The sequence below is a fragment of the Oncorhynchus tshawytscha genome, linkage group LG02 (genome assembly GCF_018296145.1).
Source record: "Oncorhynchus tshawytscha isolate Ot180627B linkage group LG02, Otsh_v2.0, whole genome shotgun sequence".
Taxonomy (NCBI): Eukaryota; Metazoa; Chordata; class Actinopteri; order Salmoniformes; family Salmonidae; genus Oncorhynchus; species Oncorhynchus tshawytscha.
In genome coordinates this window covers 42035873-42050942 of record NC_056430.1, presented here as the reverse complement: position 1 = coordinate 42050942, position 15070 = coordinate 42035873, and the positions used below count along the sequence as shown (strand labels likewise).

General features: G+C 43.5%; 1 protein-coding gene across 1 annotated transcript in view; it reads right to left on the bottom strand.

Annotated features, from left to right (window-relative positions):
* Nucleotides 1-732: 732 nt before the first annotated feature.
* Nucleotides 733-15070, bottom strand: part of camk1a (calcium/calmodulin-dependent protein kinase Ia) — a 64100-nt gene continuing 49762 nt past the window's right edge. Inside the window, exons 5-12 of the mRNA XM_042299143.1 lie at nt 14449-14587; nt 12740-12866; nt 12245-12320; nt 11784-11896; nt 10896-10974; nt 8164-8251; nt 7413-7590; nt 733-3096 (exon numbers count right to left, since the gene is read on the bottom strand). Of these exons, the coding sequence (XP_042155077.1) occupies nt 3005-3096; nt 7413-7590; nt 8164-8251; nt 10896-10974; nt 11784-11896; nt 12245-12320; nt 12740-12866; nt 14449-14587 (892 nt within the window). The 3' untranslated portion in view covers nt 733-3004. The remainder of the gene's footprint in view (nt 3097-7412; nt 7591-8163; nt 8252-10895; nt 10975-11783; nt 11897-12244; nt 12321-12739; nt 12867-14448; nt 14588-15070) is intronic.

Here is a 15070-nt window from a genome sequence, read left to right as displayed (position 1 = left end):
GATTTGTACCTTGTCAGCTCGGGGGTTTGAACCTGCAACCTTCCGGTTACTAGTCCAACGCTCTAACCACTAGGCTACCCTGCCGCCCCAATATGTTGATATACTGTATCAGTAGATGTATTTCTAAAATAATATTACATTTCCTATTTGTTTGTTAATAAGTTTACAGTATTTTTTTACCTGTCGTAAATGTTCAGAGTCATTTTATATTATTAGCAGTTTTGCAACTGGTCTATGACCAGTTGTTATTTCTTAAATAATGGTTCCGTCCTGTCCTTCCCTGATCCTCTCACGTACACATTCTCTATGCAAATCAGCAGAACATACATCATTCACCTAGTGACAACAGTGAATAATAATGTTTAACACTTCGGATGACAGTGTCCTTGGAAATGTGTACTTTGTCATAAATAAAAGGACATTAAACATGAATAAAGTGCATTTTGTATTTTATCTGGACACAAAGTGTAAGACAGCATCCCATGTCTGCTGTACCATACATACGTCCTCTATTATCCACACTCAGGTACAGTATATACTGCCCCATCAGATGGCAGAATAGGACGCATGTACTGTATTACCGATGGTATTATTATAATATACCATAACCCTCACCGTTCAAGTCGTCCCTACCTATTTGTTTTATTCTGTTTGGTGCCTAATGAACGTGACCCTGACTGAATTTTTATTTTATTTTTTACAAATGACAGTAAAATGACAGTACACACAATGCATAGACAAGGAAGTTTAATTTAATTTCCTGCGATCATATCTCCTCCGATGGTACAAATCATTATCTCCTTTCATACATGTTGATCAATAACCCATGATGCATTGCATCCATACATTAGTAGCTCAAAACAGCTTTTACAAAAAAAGGATATAGAATATAGAATATATATATATATATATATAAATATAAATATATGTATATATATATAATATACACGTGTTTCTTTATGCATTTAAATGTTTGTCATGAGTCAAATAAATCCGTTTTTGTTTTTTACAAATCGGAACCAAGGGGAAACAAAACCAAGGAAAAGTTCAACAGAAGGTCTATACCAAACAAATGAACTCAGGTTATTAGGTTAACAAAGTCACCAACAGCAACTACACCAAACATATAACATGAAGCCCTTCACACATGGTTTGCATATTTTCCACTCTGCAGTCAGTCGGTCACTTATAAAGCCAAAATGATTGCCTTCTATGACTGGCCAACATCTTTCGACCAATTATAACCTCATGAAGTCACTGCTAAGGACCAAACACAGGTCACCATTGCCCTAAACCAGTTCCAACTATAAGGTTTTGCCTAGCAGTACCTCTGATTCAACTAAACAATAAGGATTTGGTATCCAATCTGAACAGCCGTTTGGCATGAACAAAACAGATTACAATAGGCTTCCCCAGTTGGCTTTCCATTGTCAGCCTTACTGATGTGTTGAAACCGTAATCATATCAAGTAACACTGTACTTTGAGATTTTTAATCAGACTGCATTCTGTCTTGTCATTGCAGTTAGAGAACTGGTTTCTCGTTCCTAAACAAACGCTCAAAGTATTTGAAATATTTCAAACAGCATTTTAACTGAAGTCTGTCGTGTTCACTCAACATGTTTTATGTTACAATCAAAACTGTTACACAGTACCAGGGCAAGGGAGAGGTCAGGGACCATTCAGTATGTTGAGACAAACTACAAAACCTTAAGTGGACAAAACAAATAAAGACTCCCACAACGACTTATAGAACATCCTAGAGTTGTAATTTAAACTAAATCAACATGGTTACCAGGGAAATGGTGCCAGTGTGCCACTGGGGTAGAGATATGACCATCATATGGACAATGCAGAGGTTAAGGTAAAGTTACAGTTCAGACTGTGCTGCAACGTACATACGTTGTCAACAAAAGAACATCTGACTGGTGATTCTCACTTCACATTATATCGTTTTCAGAATTACATTATTCAGAATTACATTATTCAGAATTACATTATTTTTTTTTGATCAGGACAACAGAGTAGTAATAATAATCATACACGTGTGTTTTTTTAAATATTTATATGTTGATCATCATTCATGTAAACATATTATAACCAGGTCATGCAGACGGTAGACCGATACTTCTTCCACAAGAGAGAGGTGCACAGTACAGAGCAGACAGTGAACACACACACTGAGATCCCTCCCACCACAAAGGATAGGGGTGTAAAATCGGCGGCACGTTTAAATGATCATAACATTTAGGGACCTTTGCGGATAGAGTTGCCATGCATACAACTGACTTGATTCCTTATCAAGAGTTTATTTGCAAACCACTCCTAACTGAAATGGTCTCAACATCAAACCATGTGCCCCAACTCACATGTTAAGTGGGTGTGGTTACTATGGACATGCTCATTGGCTGAGAGGGTTATAGGATTAATCTGATAGGCTATACAGTCCGTTTGTTGTCATAGGGATCTCAGTGTGAACCTCTGGTAACAGAACAGCCATAAGATTTTTTTTCTCCCTTTTATATCCACACATTTCACATTTTATCATCCAACCGAAGCATGCAGATGCCTCGAACCAGAAGCGCTTTTTACGACCCCAGTCTGAACCAGAATACAGAGTCAATCCAGAGTCCTGCAGTCAACTCACTCATAAACTCTGAAGTGTTTCTGATGGGGATGGAAGCATCAAAACTGAAACAAACACAGGTAAGATACGGATGATTTATGATCCAAATGGAACAATCGAAGAAGAAAAATAAACATTACAATGGAAAGAAGAAAGTAGTAGTGGTTTGAATGTTGATGATGAACTGGTATTGGTTTCAGTGATACGGAAACAAATGGTCTTTTGTGCCTGGAAACTATGCCTGGCTGGTTGTGTCCCTCTAGTGGACACAGCCTGTCATAACATCACTCTGCATTCATGGCCAGACTGGGCCGGCTCTGGGTGGCTCCATAGAAACATACGTATCCCCATGGCGACAGAGGGGCGGGGTCTGTGGCTACTCAGACGCGACTTGCTGGCCTGCAGCAGTAGGTGCAACTCCTCAGACTGTCCCGGTCGGCACTGCCTTCTGCACTCCCGCGCCGCTGCGACACTGGAGAGGAGAGGAGAGCTTGATGACAGGGACAGTACTCCACAGTGCTGTACTAGAGTCACAGGAGGTTGGTGGCACCTTCATTGGGGAGGATGGATCTGTGGTAATGACTGGAGTGGAATCAGTGGAATGGTATCAAATACATTAAAACCTGTTAAGGAGGCTGCGAATTTTCGCAGCTTTTTGTTAAAAATCGCGCAACATTTCAGCGTCCTGCTACTCATTCCAGGAATATAGTATATGCATATGATAAGTGTGTGTGTATAGAAAAACAGTCTCTAAAACTGGTTAAATAACATAACGTGTTTAGGAGTCAAAATCCTTCGAAAAACTGTTCACCAAAAACACAAAAATAATATTCATCCGCCAGTCAATGTATTGTCTAAGGCTGAAGAAAATACATGGGGATCCCCTGTAAACACCTACAGCTTCCACACGATGTCGCCAGTGCTGGCATTTTCAGGCTCCTTTATCCTTGGTTTGGTGACGTATAGGCACTTCCTTTCTTGGGGCTCACCACAGGATGTTATGAAAGTGAAAACATGGAGTATGATTTCAAGACTTGCTGCTATCGAATACAGATCGCCCCGTGATCAATTTGATAGATTATTAACGTTTATAAATACCTAAAGTTGGTTTAGAAAAGTAGTTTGAAGTGATTTGTAAAAGTATATAGGCAACTTTTGTAATTTTAAAAAGTGACGTTGCGTCTTGTAAAGGGGCATTTTTCTGGATCAGACCGGTCTTCAGCAAATCACATTTTGGGTATACAATGACGGATTTAATCGGGAAAAAGACCCAATTGTGATGTTTATGTGACATATAGGAGTGCCAAGAAAGAAGCTTGTCAAAGGTAATGAATGTTTTATATTTTATTTCTGCGTTTTGGGTAGCGCCGGCTACCGCAAAATCTGTTGTTTTGTTGACGGTCTGGTATTCTGGGGGTGCATGCTATCAGATAATAGCTTCTCATGCTTTCGCCGAAAAGCATTTTACAAATCTGACTTGGTGGCTAGCTTCACAACGAGTGTAGCTTTAATTCAGTACCTTGTATGTGTGTTTTAATGACAGTTTGAGTTTTATCGAAAACTATAGGTGGCGCTCTAAAATTTCCGCTGATTTGATCCCGCCACAGGGACCTAGTCCATAACAACACATAGTTTCCAGGTGTTTGATGCCATTCCAGTTGCTCTGCGCCAGTCATTATTATGAGCCCTTCTTCCCTCAGCAGCCTCCTGTGACTAGAGTACTATACTACTAGAGTACCAATAGAGTACTGTACACAACAATGTACTTGCTCAGAGGCTCCACTGGTGGTGCGACCTGGCAAAGATAAAGCAAAACAGTCTAAACAGTCTAATCTATATACAGTGTGTGCAAATGAGGTAAAATTAGGGAGGTAAGGCAATAAATAGGCCGTAGTGGCGAAGTAATTACAATATAGCAATTAAACACCGGAGTGATAGATTTGCAGAAGATGAATGTGCAAGTAGAGATACTGGGGTGCAAAGGAGCAAAATAATAAATAACAATATGGGGATGAGGTAGTTGGATGGGCTATTTACAGATGGGCTATGTACAGGTGCAATGATCTGTGAGCTGCTCTGACAGCTGACGCTTAAAGTTAGTGAGGGAGAAATGAGTCTCCAGCTTCAGTGATGTTTGCAATTCGTTCCTGTCATTGGCAGCAGAGAACTGGAAGGAAAGGCGGCCAAAAGAGGAATTGGCTTTGGGGGTGACCAGTGAAATAAACCTGCTGGAGCGCGTGCTACTGGTGGGTGCTGCTATTGTGACCAGTGAGCTGAGATAAGGCGGGGCTTTACCTAGCAAAGGCTTAATGTGAGTCTGGAAGGAGAGTTTACAGTCTAACCAGACACCTAGGTATTTGTAGTTGTCCACATATTCTAAGTCAGAATCGTCCAGAGAAGTGATGCTGGACTGGTGGGCAGGTGCGGGCAGCGATCGGTTGAAGAGCCTGCATTTAGTTTTACATGCATTTAAGAAAAGTTCGGAGGCCACGGAAGGAGAGTTGTATGGCATTGAAGCTCTTTTGGAGGTTAGTTAACACAATGTCCAAAGAAGGGCAAGAAGTATATAGAATGGTGTCGTCTGCATAGAGGTGGATCACCAGCAGCAAGAGCGACATCATTGATGTATACAGAGAAAAGAGTCGGCCCGAGAATTGAACCCTGTGGCACTGAAACTGCCAGAAAACGGGACAACAGGCCCTCTGATTTGACACACTGAACTCTGTCAGAGAAGTAGTTGGTGAACCAGGCGAGGCAGTCATTTGAGAAACCAAGGCTGTTGAGTCTGCCGATAAGAATGTGGTGATTGACAGTCGAAAGCTTTGGCCAGGTTGATGAATATGGCTGCACAGTATTTTATTTTATCGATGGCGGTTATGATATCGTTTAGGACCTTGAGCGTGACTGAGGTGCAACCATGACCAGCTCGGAAACCAGATTGTATAGTGGAGAAGGTACGGTGGGTTTCGAAATGGTCATTGATCTGTTTGTTAACTTGGCTTTTGAAGACCTTAGAAAGGCAGGGTAGGATAGATATAGGTCTGTAACAGTTTGGGTCCAGAGTGTCTCCACCTTGGAAGAGGGGGATGACCGTGGCAGCTTTCCAATATTTGGGGATCTCAGACGATACGAAAGAGAGGTTGAACAGGCTAGTAATAGGGGTTGCAACAATTACGGTGGATAATTTTAGAAATAGAGGGTCCAGATTGTCTAGCCCAGCTGATTTGTAGGGGTCCAGATTATGCAACTCTTTCAGAACATCAGCTATCTGGGATTTGGCTGAAGGAGAAATGGGGGACGCTTGGGCAAGTTTCTGTGGGGGGTGCGGGGCTGTTGACCGGGGTAGTGGTAGCCAGGTGGAAAGCATGGCCAGCCATAGACAAATGCTTATTGAAATTCTCAATAATCGTGGATTTATCGGTGGTGACAGTGTTTCCTAGTCTCAGTGCAGTGGGCAGCTGGGAGGAGGTGCTCTTATTCTCCATGGACTTTAAAGTGTCCCAGAACTTTTTGGAGCTACAGGATGCAAATTTCTGTTTGAAAAAGCTAGTCTTTGCTTTCCTAACAGCCTGTGTATATTGGTTCCTAACTTCCCTGAAAAGTTGCATATCGTGGGGGCTATTTGATGCATATGCAGTACGCCACAGGATGTTTTTGTGCTGTTCAAGGGCAGTCAGGTCTGGAGTGAACCAAGGGCTATATCAGTTTCTGGTTACATTTTTTTTAATGGGACATGCTTATTTAAAATGGTGAGGAAAGCACTTTTAAAGAATAACCAGGCATCCTCTACTGACGGAATGAGGTCAATATCCTTCCAGGATACCCCGGCCAGGTCAATTAGCAAGGCCTGCTCGCTGAAGTGTTTTAGGGAACGTTTGACAGTGATGAGGGGTGGTCGTTTGACCGCAGACCCATTACGGAAGCAGGCAATGAGGCAGTGATTGCTGAGATCCTGGTTGAAGACAATAGAGGTGTATTTAGAGGGCAGGTTGGTCAGGATGATATCTATGAGGGTGCCCGTGTTTATGGATTTGGGGTTGTACCTGGTAGATTCATTGATGATTTGTGTGAGATTGAGGGCATCTACTTTAGATTGTAGCATGGCTGGGGTGTTAAGCATGTCCCAGTTTAGGTCACCTAACAGTACGAGCTCTGAAAATAGATGGGGGCAATCAATTCACATATGGTGTCCAGGGCACAGCTGGGGGCTGAGGGGGGTCTATAACAAGTAGCAAAGGTGAGAGACTTGTTTCTGGAAAGGTGGATTTTTAAAAGTAGAAGCTAGAACTGTTTGGGTATAGACCTGGAAAGTAAGACAGAACTCTGCAGACTATCTCTGCAGTAGATTGCAACTTGTCCCCTTTGGCAGTTCTATCTTGTCGGATGGACATTTCTGGATTTTTGGTGGCCTTCCTAAGCCAGGATTCAGACACGGCTAAGACATCCGAGTTGGCAGAGTATGCTAAAGCAGTGAATAAAACAAACATAGGGAGGAGGCTTCTAATGTTAACATGCATGAAACCAAGGCTTTTACGGTTACAGAAGTCAACAAATGAGAGCACCTGGGGAATGGGAGTGGAGCTGGATTAAACAATACATCACCAGAAGAACAGAGGAGGAGTAGGATAAGGGTACGGCTAAAGGCTATAAGACCTGGTCGTCTAGTGCATTTGGAACAGAGAGTAAAAGGAGCAGGTTTCTGGGCACGGAAGAATAGATTCAAATCTATAGAAAAGATAGAAAGCATGAGAGTCTGAGGGGGACAGGCTCAGTGTTTGTCTCACTTACAGCTCTCCTCCTCTACCCCCGGTCCCTCTTCCTCCTCCTCCTCCTCGTCCTCCTCCTGCAGCAGGAGTGCTTGGGCGTGACAGGGGCTGGTGGGGGTGATCTGGCTGGGGCCCTCTAGGCTGGTACCCAGCTGCAGTCTCCGCATGTGTCTCACCACCGCTGTGGCGTTGAATGCTTGCTATATGGGGGGAGAGGGGGAGGGAGAGGGGGGAGATGGGATAGGGGGAAAGAAAGAAAAGGATAGAGCAAAAGAAAGGGGAGAGAGAAGGGAAATAGAGAGAAGAAAGGGGGGGTGGAAGAGAAGAGGAACGGGGTTGGGAGAGAGGGGGAGGGAGTTGAGAGAGAGACAATGGGAAGGGATTGAGAGAGAGAGAGAGAGAGAGAGAGAGAGACATTTGAAATGTCTTTATTCTTTTTGAACGTCTGTGAGTGTAATGTTTACTGTTCATTTTTATTGTTTATTTCACTTTTGTTTATTATCTACTTCACTTGCATTGGCAATGTTAACATATGTCTCCCAATGCCAATAAAGCCCTTAAATGGAACTGAAATTGGAGAGAGAGAGAGAGAGAGAGAGAGAGAGAGAGAGAGAGAGAGAGAGAGAGCTGAAGATGAGAAATGCACAGTGATTTATCCAACCACCATAAAAAACTGAGGAACCATATAAATTAGAGAGAGGACAGAGAGAGATAAATTAATAAAAAGCGTAAGAACATGAGAGTTATCAAAGATGTGATTTTGAGTCACTGACCTTCCATTTACTTTTAGCAAAGTTCTTCTTGATCTGAGCACTGACAGACTCATGGATGTTTTTATCAAGAGCTGTGTCTCCACAGATCCTGCAAATCAAAAAAGAGAGATGAGAGCAGGGTGGGGCAAGCTGTCTGAAGTTTGGGATGTGGGACGTAGGCATCGTAGCCTGGTTAAACCAGCCTGGACCTTATGCCAGAATGCATTGAAGGGCTTGAAGTGTCTCTCTAAGGTCTTAGAACGCATTCAGAGACAACGCTATCGCATTATTGGAACTCCCTACAACTCACTCCCATTCAGATGGGATGAAGCCCTACAACTCACTCCCATTCAGATGGGATGAAGCGCTACAACTCACTCCCATTCAGATGGGATGAAGCGCTACAACTCACTCCCATTCAGACGGGATGAAGCCCTACAACTCACTCCCATTCAGACGTGATGAAGCCCTACAACTCACTCCCATTCAGATGTGATGAAGCCCTACAACTCACTCCCATTCAGACGTGATGAAGCCCTACAACTCACTCCCATTCAGACGGGATGAAGCCCTACAACTCACTCCCATTCAGACGGGATGAAGCCCTACAACTCACTCCCATTCAGACGGGATGAAGCGCTACAACTCACTCCCATTCAGACGGGATGAAGCGCTACAACTCACTCCCATTCAGACGGGATGAAGCCCTACAACTCACTCCCATCTCAGGAGAGCAGACGGGATGAAGCCCTACAACTGACTCCCATCTCAGGAGAGCAGACAGGATGAAGCCCTACAACTCACTCCCATTCAGACGGGATGAAGCGCTACAACTCACTCCCATTCAGACGGGATGAAGCCCTACAACTCACTCCCATCTCAGGAGAGCAGACGGGATGAAGCCCTACAACTGACTCCCATCTCAGGAGAGCAGACAGGATGAAGCCCTACAACTCACTCCCATTCAGATGGGATGAAGCCCTACAGCTCCCTCCCATTCAGACGGGATGAAGCCCTACAACTCACTCCCATTCAGACGGGATGAAGCCAAGACCTTCAAAGTCAAGACCTTCAAAGCACTCCTGCATGACCACATAAGTCCACTCAGTGGTGCTAAGTACTTACTGTATACTTTAAAGTAAAGTATAAATACTTTAAAGTACTACATACATAGTTTTATGGGGTATCTGTACTTTACTATTGATATTTTTACAACTTTTACTTTTACTTAAAATAATGTACTATTTACTTAACAGGACAGGAAAATCGTCCAATTTACGAACATATCAAGAGAACATCCCTGGTCATCCCGCTCATCTGGCGGACTCACTGAACACAAATGCTTTGTTTGGAAATTATGTCTGAGTGTTGGAATGTGCCCCTGGCTGTCCGTAAATAAAAACATTTTAAAATGATTCCGTCTGGTTTGCTCTCTCAATTTGAAATGGTTTATACTTTTAATTTTACTTTTAATACTTAAGTATATTCTTGCACTTACATTTACTTTTGATACTTAAGTATATTTAAAACCAAATACTTTTACTCAAGTAATATTTTATTGCGTGACTTTCACTTTTACTTGAGTCATTTTCTATTAAGGTATCTTTACTTTTACTCAAGTATGAGATTTGGGTACTTTTTCCACCACTGAGTCCACTGCACAAAGTTCTACCCCCTACTGTACACAGAGGCAGTATGATCTGAGGAGGCATTACTCTTTTGCAACAACCAGAGTTCTTTCTTGCCAAGAGCTCTCAAACTATGCAAATGTATTGCTATATCACTAAAGACATTGATATGCATATTTATTGATTTGGTGGTATGCCATTTTGTTTTTTATGACTTATCACTTATTGATGATGTACTGTTCATAGAGTTAGGCTGATCATATATTTTACTTGTGTTTATTTTCTTATTTTTATACGTCTTTTATGTAAAAGGTAACTGCCAAAATAAAGGAAACATCTAAATAAATGAGGGATACAAAGCATATTGAAAGCAGGTGCATCCACACAGATGTGGTTACTGAGTTAATTAAGGAATTAACATCCCATCAACAAAACACCAAATGATGAAATTTCTCGTGGAAGAATAGTGTCGCATCCTCGTAGAGTTCCAGACACTTGTAGAACCCATGTCAAGACGCATTGAAGCTGTTCTGGTTCGTGGTGGCCCAACCCCCTATTAAGACACTTTATGTTGGTGTTTTCTTTATTTTGGCAGTTACATGTATGTTTCTGCACATGAACCAAGATGTTCAGATAAACCTCAACCTAAGCTGAGGTTATGGTGTACCGGAATGTGGGCATGAAGCTAGGGTTGGGGTTGCGGTCAGGGTTGAACCAGGATGTGGACATGAAGCTAGGGTTGGGGTTGCGGTCAGGGTTGAACCAGGATGTGGACATGAAGCTAGGGTTGGGGTTGCGGTCAGGTTCAGGGTTGAACCAGGATGTGGACATGAAGCTAGGGTTGGGGTTGCGGTCAGGTTCAGGGTTGAACCAGGATGTGGAAATGAAGCTAGGGTTGGGGTTGCGGTCAGGGTTATGGTTGACCTAGGATGTGGAAATGAAGCTAGGGTTGGGGTTGCGGTCAGGGTTATGGTTGACCTAGGATGTGGAAATGAAGCTAGGGTTGGGGTTGCGGTCAGGGTTATGGTTGACCTAGGATGTGGACATGAAGCTAGGGTTGCGGTCAGGGTCAGGGTTGAACCAGGATGTGGACATGAAGCTAGGGTTGGGGAAAGCTTGTAGTACCAGGGGTGTTGAAGTGCTTGATCAGTGGTATATCTCTTCATGAAGTCTTTCTCCATCAGGTGACAGATAAAGTCTTTAGCTGAAATTAATCAAAACAGTTTCAAATCATTACTGAACATTCACATTGTTGAATCCTTACCAATTTACACTATCTCCAGATACACTACATGACCAAAAGTATGTGGACACCTAATCGTAAACACATCTCATTCCAAGTCATTGGCATTAATATGGAGTTGGCCCCATCTTTGCTGCTATAACATCCTTCACAGTTATTATGCTGATGTTCCAAACTGCATCTAGAAGCAACTCGGTAGTGAGTGTTGCAACCAGGGACAGATGAGTTTTATGTGCTAAACACTTCAGCACTCGGCAGTCCCATTATGTGAGCTTGTGTGGCCAACCACTTCGCGTTGTTGCTCCAAGACTTTTCCACTTCACAATAGCAACACTTACAGTACAGTTGACCGGGGCAGCTCTAGCAGGGCAGAAATTTGACAAGCTGACTTGTTGGAAAGGTGGCATCCTATGACGGCATCACGTTGAAAGTCACTGAGCTCTTCAGTATGGGCCATTCTACTGCCAATGTTTGTTTATGGAGATTGCATGGCTGTGTGCTTTATACACCTGTCAGCCACGGGTGTGGCTGAAATGGCCAACACCATTCATTTGAAGGGATGTCCACATACTTGTGTATGGTACAGTACAATCAATGGCTTACAAATCCACACAAAGTAGACATGGTATTCATTCACAGTCCAATGCAATCTGTCTTTGAAACGAGTGCAGATCATTGAAAAAGAATTCATGATTTTATTGTTTTTTGTGTGTGATCCTCTTTGACTTTTGTCTATTATCAAAAAAAAGTCAAAAGTGTGTTTAAGATACCTGAATCGGAGATGTCATCCCAGTAAGGAGAGTCAAACTCATACTCTGCCTTCAGTATCTGCTCAAACAGCTTAGCATCGTTCTCGTCGTAAAACGGAGGGTAGCCACACAACCTGAAAGAGTTCATATGACATGAGGGAACACTTTTTTCTCCATACATCGAACGCAGTTAATAAAATCTCCAATTTAAATTTGGTTGAAAGGATGTAATATCACTGTAGTGCTATTAAGTGCCAAGAGTCCTAGCCATAGATCGACCATACCAATACGACCATACCAAATAACGTGGGGGTGTGAAGATCATTGAAGGACACGGACAGGACCATTTAAGAAATGTACAACTTTTGGTACGAGCTGCTCGAGCGAGTGTTCTATAACAGATGTTTAAATGCACAAGCACCAGTCAGTACACAGAGTATGAGACACTGTATTTGTGTTAGAGGACTAAGCAGATAACTTACAGAATATAAGAGATGACTCCGATGGACCAGCAGTCTACTGCTTTGCTGTACGGTTTCTGAGCCAACACCTCAGGAGCTGCCAACAACATGAAACCGCGAAGTCAGAGGAGGAGAGAGGAAGAGAGGGGGAGTCAGAAAGACAGAGATGGAGAGAGATTTGGTGAAAAACAGAGGGGCTGAGAGGGAGAAAGACAGAGAGGGAGAGTGTGATTGAGAAAGACGGAGGGACTGATTGCTACATTGAAGTTCTTGTTTTACCCTCTCAATCAGAGCTCTAGTGGGTTACATCACACACACACACACACACACGAGAAAGACAGAGAGAGCTTTTGAAGGACTAACAGTTGATACAATAGCACTCCAACATAAATGGCATGTGAGGAGGTTGTGAATGGATCAGGGAGAGAAAGAGGGGGGGTAGTGAGAGAGATCACGCATGCACACACCCACAAACACATGGACACACACACACTCATGCACGCACAGATCTCTTACCCACGTATCCTGGGGTCCCACAGGCTGTAGACATGACACTGCCTGTATCCTCGATCTTAGACAGGCCGAAGTCACTGATCATGATCTTAGAGTCTTCGTCCATACTGTAATACAACAGATTCTCTGGCTAGAGAGAGAAAAGAGACAAAAGAAAGTCAGAGAGAGGGGGGAGTGTGGAGGGGAGAGAGTGAGAAAGCGAGAGACAGGGAGGGAGAGAGAAAGAGAGACACGGATAGAGAGAGAAAGAGAGACACGGATGGAGAGAGAAAGAGAAGCAGAGAGAAAGAGAGCGAGAGAGAAAGAGAGAAAGGAAAGAGAGAGAGTGAGAGAGAAAGAGAGAAGGGAAAGAGAGATAGAGTGAGAGAGAAAATTAGGGTATGACGTTATGATAAAAAGTGAAAAGATTACAACTGGAGCTTTGAAGCTTTTCTTACAGAAACAATGATTCCGGTAAGAAATAATTGGCAAGAAAAGTTGTTGAGGGAGTACATTGACACCTCTTCTTCCAGCCTGGGATGTGGCAGCATGCCTAAACCTGAGGGAGGATCTGTTGCATTCCCATGTTCAAATGGTCAAATGGTGATTGCTTGGCAACATTGCACCAACAGCTGTATCCATGTAAAATATTTAAATATGAAAATTATAATTTGGCAGGAGAGGAGTAAATTAACCTAGATTTCCAGCTTTCTCACATTGGTGAACACGAGACATGGATGTGTGGCAATGCAAGACAACGGGTAATTGGAGTGGTTGTTATTTTTGAGTACTAATCTAATGGACAGCATTAGATTCTACAGGAATCATGACCATTTCACAACAGTACAAGATCTCATCAACTGACTCTCCAAGGAGGGAAACAAGCAGACCGGCCCTATGTAGGATGACCCTGTGTAGGATGACCCTGTGTAGGATGACCCTGTGTAGGATGACCCTGTGTAGGATGACCCTGTGTAGGACGACCATGTGTAGGACGACCATGTGTAGGACGACCATGTGTAGGACGACCATGTGTAGGACGACCCTGTGTAGGATGACCCTGTGTAGGATGACCCTGTGTAGGATGACCATGTGTAGGATGACCATGTGTAGGATGACCATGTGTAGGACGACCATGTGTAGGACGACCATGTGTAGGGACGACCATGTGTAGGACGACCATGTGTAGGATGACCCTGTGTAGGAGACCCTGTGTAGGGACGACCCTGTGAAGGATGACCCTGTGAAGGATGACCCTGTGTAAGACCAGTAGGATGACCCTGTGAAGGACGACCCTGTGAAGGATGACCCTGTGAAGGATGACCCTGTGAAGGATGACCCTGTGAAGGATGACCATGTGTAGGATGACCCTGTGTAGGATGACCCTGTGTAGGATGACCCTGTGTAGGATGACCCTGTGTAGGATGACCATGTGTAGGATGGCCATGTATGGTATGTCCATGTCGTGGAGGTGTGTGTATGTATGTGTATGGGCGTTAGGGTCAATTATCTTTCAGTTCCAGACAATTCAGGAAGTACACCGAAATTCCAAATCTATTCAATGCTTTTCAATGAGTAACATTTAGAATTTCTGAATTCACTGGAATTTAAATGGGTTTGACGCCAACCCCGGTTTGCGTGCATTTGTGAGTGTGTGTGTGTTTGTGCATTTGTGAGTGTGTGTAGGCACGTGTGTGCATGTGTGAGTGTGTGTGAGTGTAGAGTTGCCATACCTTCAGGTCCCTGTGTACGATGCCCATGTCATGGAGGTATTTGACAGCGTCCAGAATCTGGTGGATGAGTTGGCTGGCGTCTCTCTCCGTGTAGAAACCCTTCTCTACGATGCGGTCAAACAGCTCCCCTCCCGACACCCTGACAGAGACACACATCCATGATACTAAAAATGGGACCCGATGCTTCCCTGATTGGCACACAACATCAAGGACTTAGATTGGCAGTAAGGCCCTGTGATAAGACTAGTGTCCTGTCCAGTTGGTGTACTTGTACATCAAGCTGCCTCATGCTACAGAAAGGGGATAGGCCCTTACTCCTCCTATAAGCAGTTCCCGGCACGCACTAGCCAATGCTACTTACGTATAATACTTACTTACAGGTGCAGGACAAAAAGAAGGTCCTATACATACAGAAGGAGGGAATGTCCGCTCACTGTTTTGCTTCTACCAAACACAATATTTGAAGAAAGGAAAAACGTCTTCAACTCTTACCCCACACGAGTCCAGCAATCTGTCCCGGATTCATGACTTATTTCTTATTTCATGACAGTATTTCTACCAGAACACTGAATAAGAAGGGGGGAGAGGGGTGGCAGAGATAAAGAGAGAGAGAGAGAGAGAG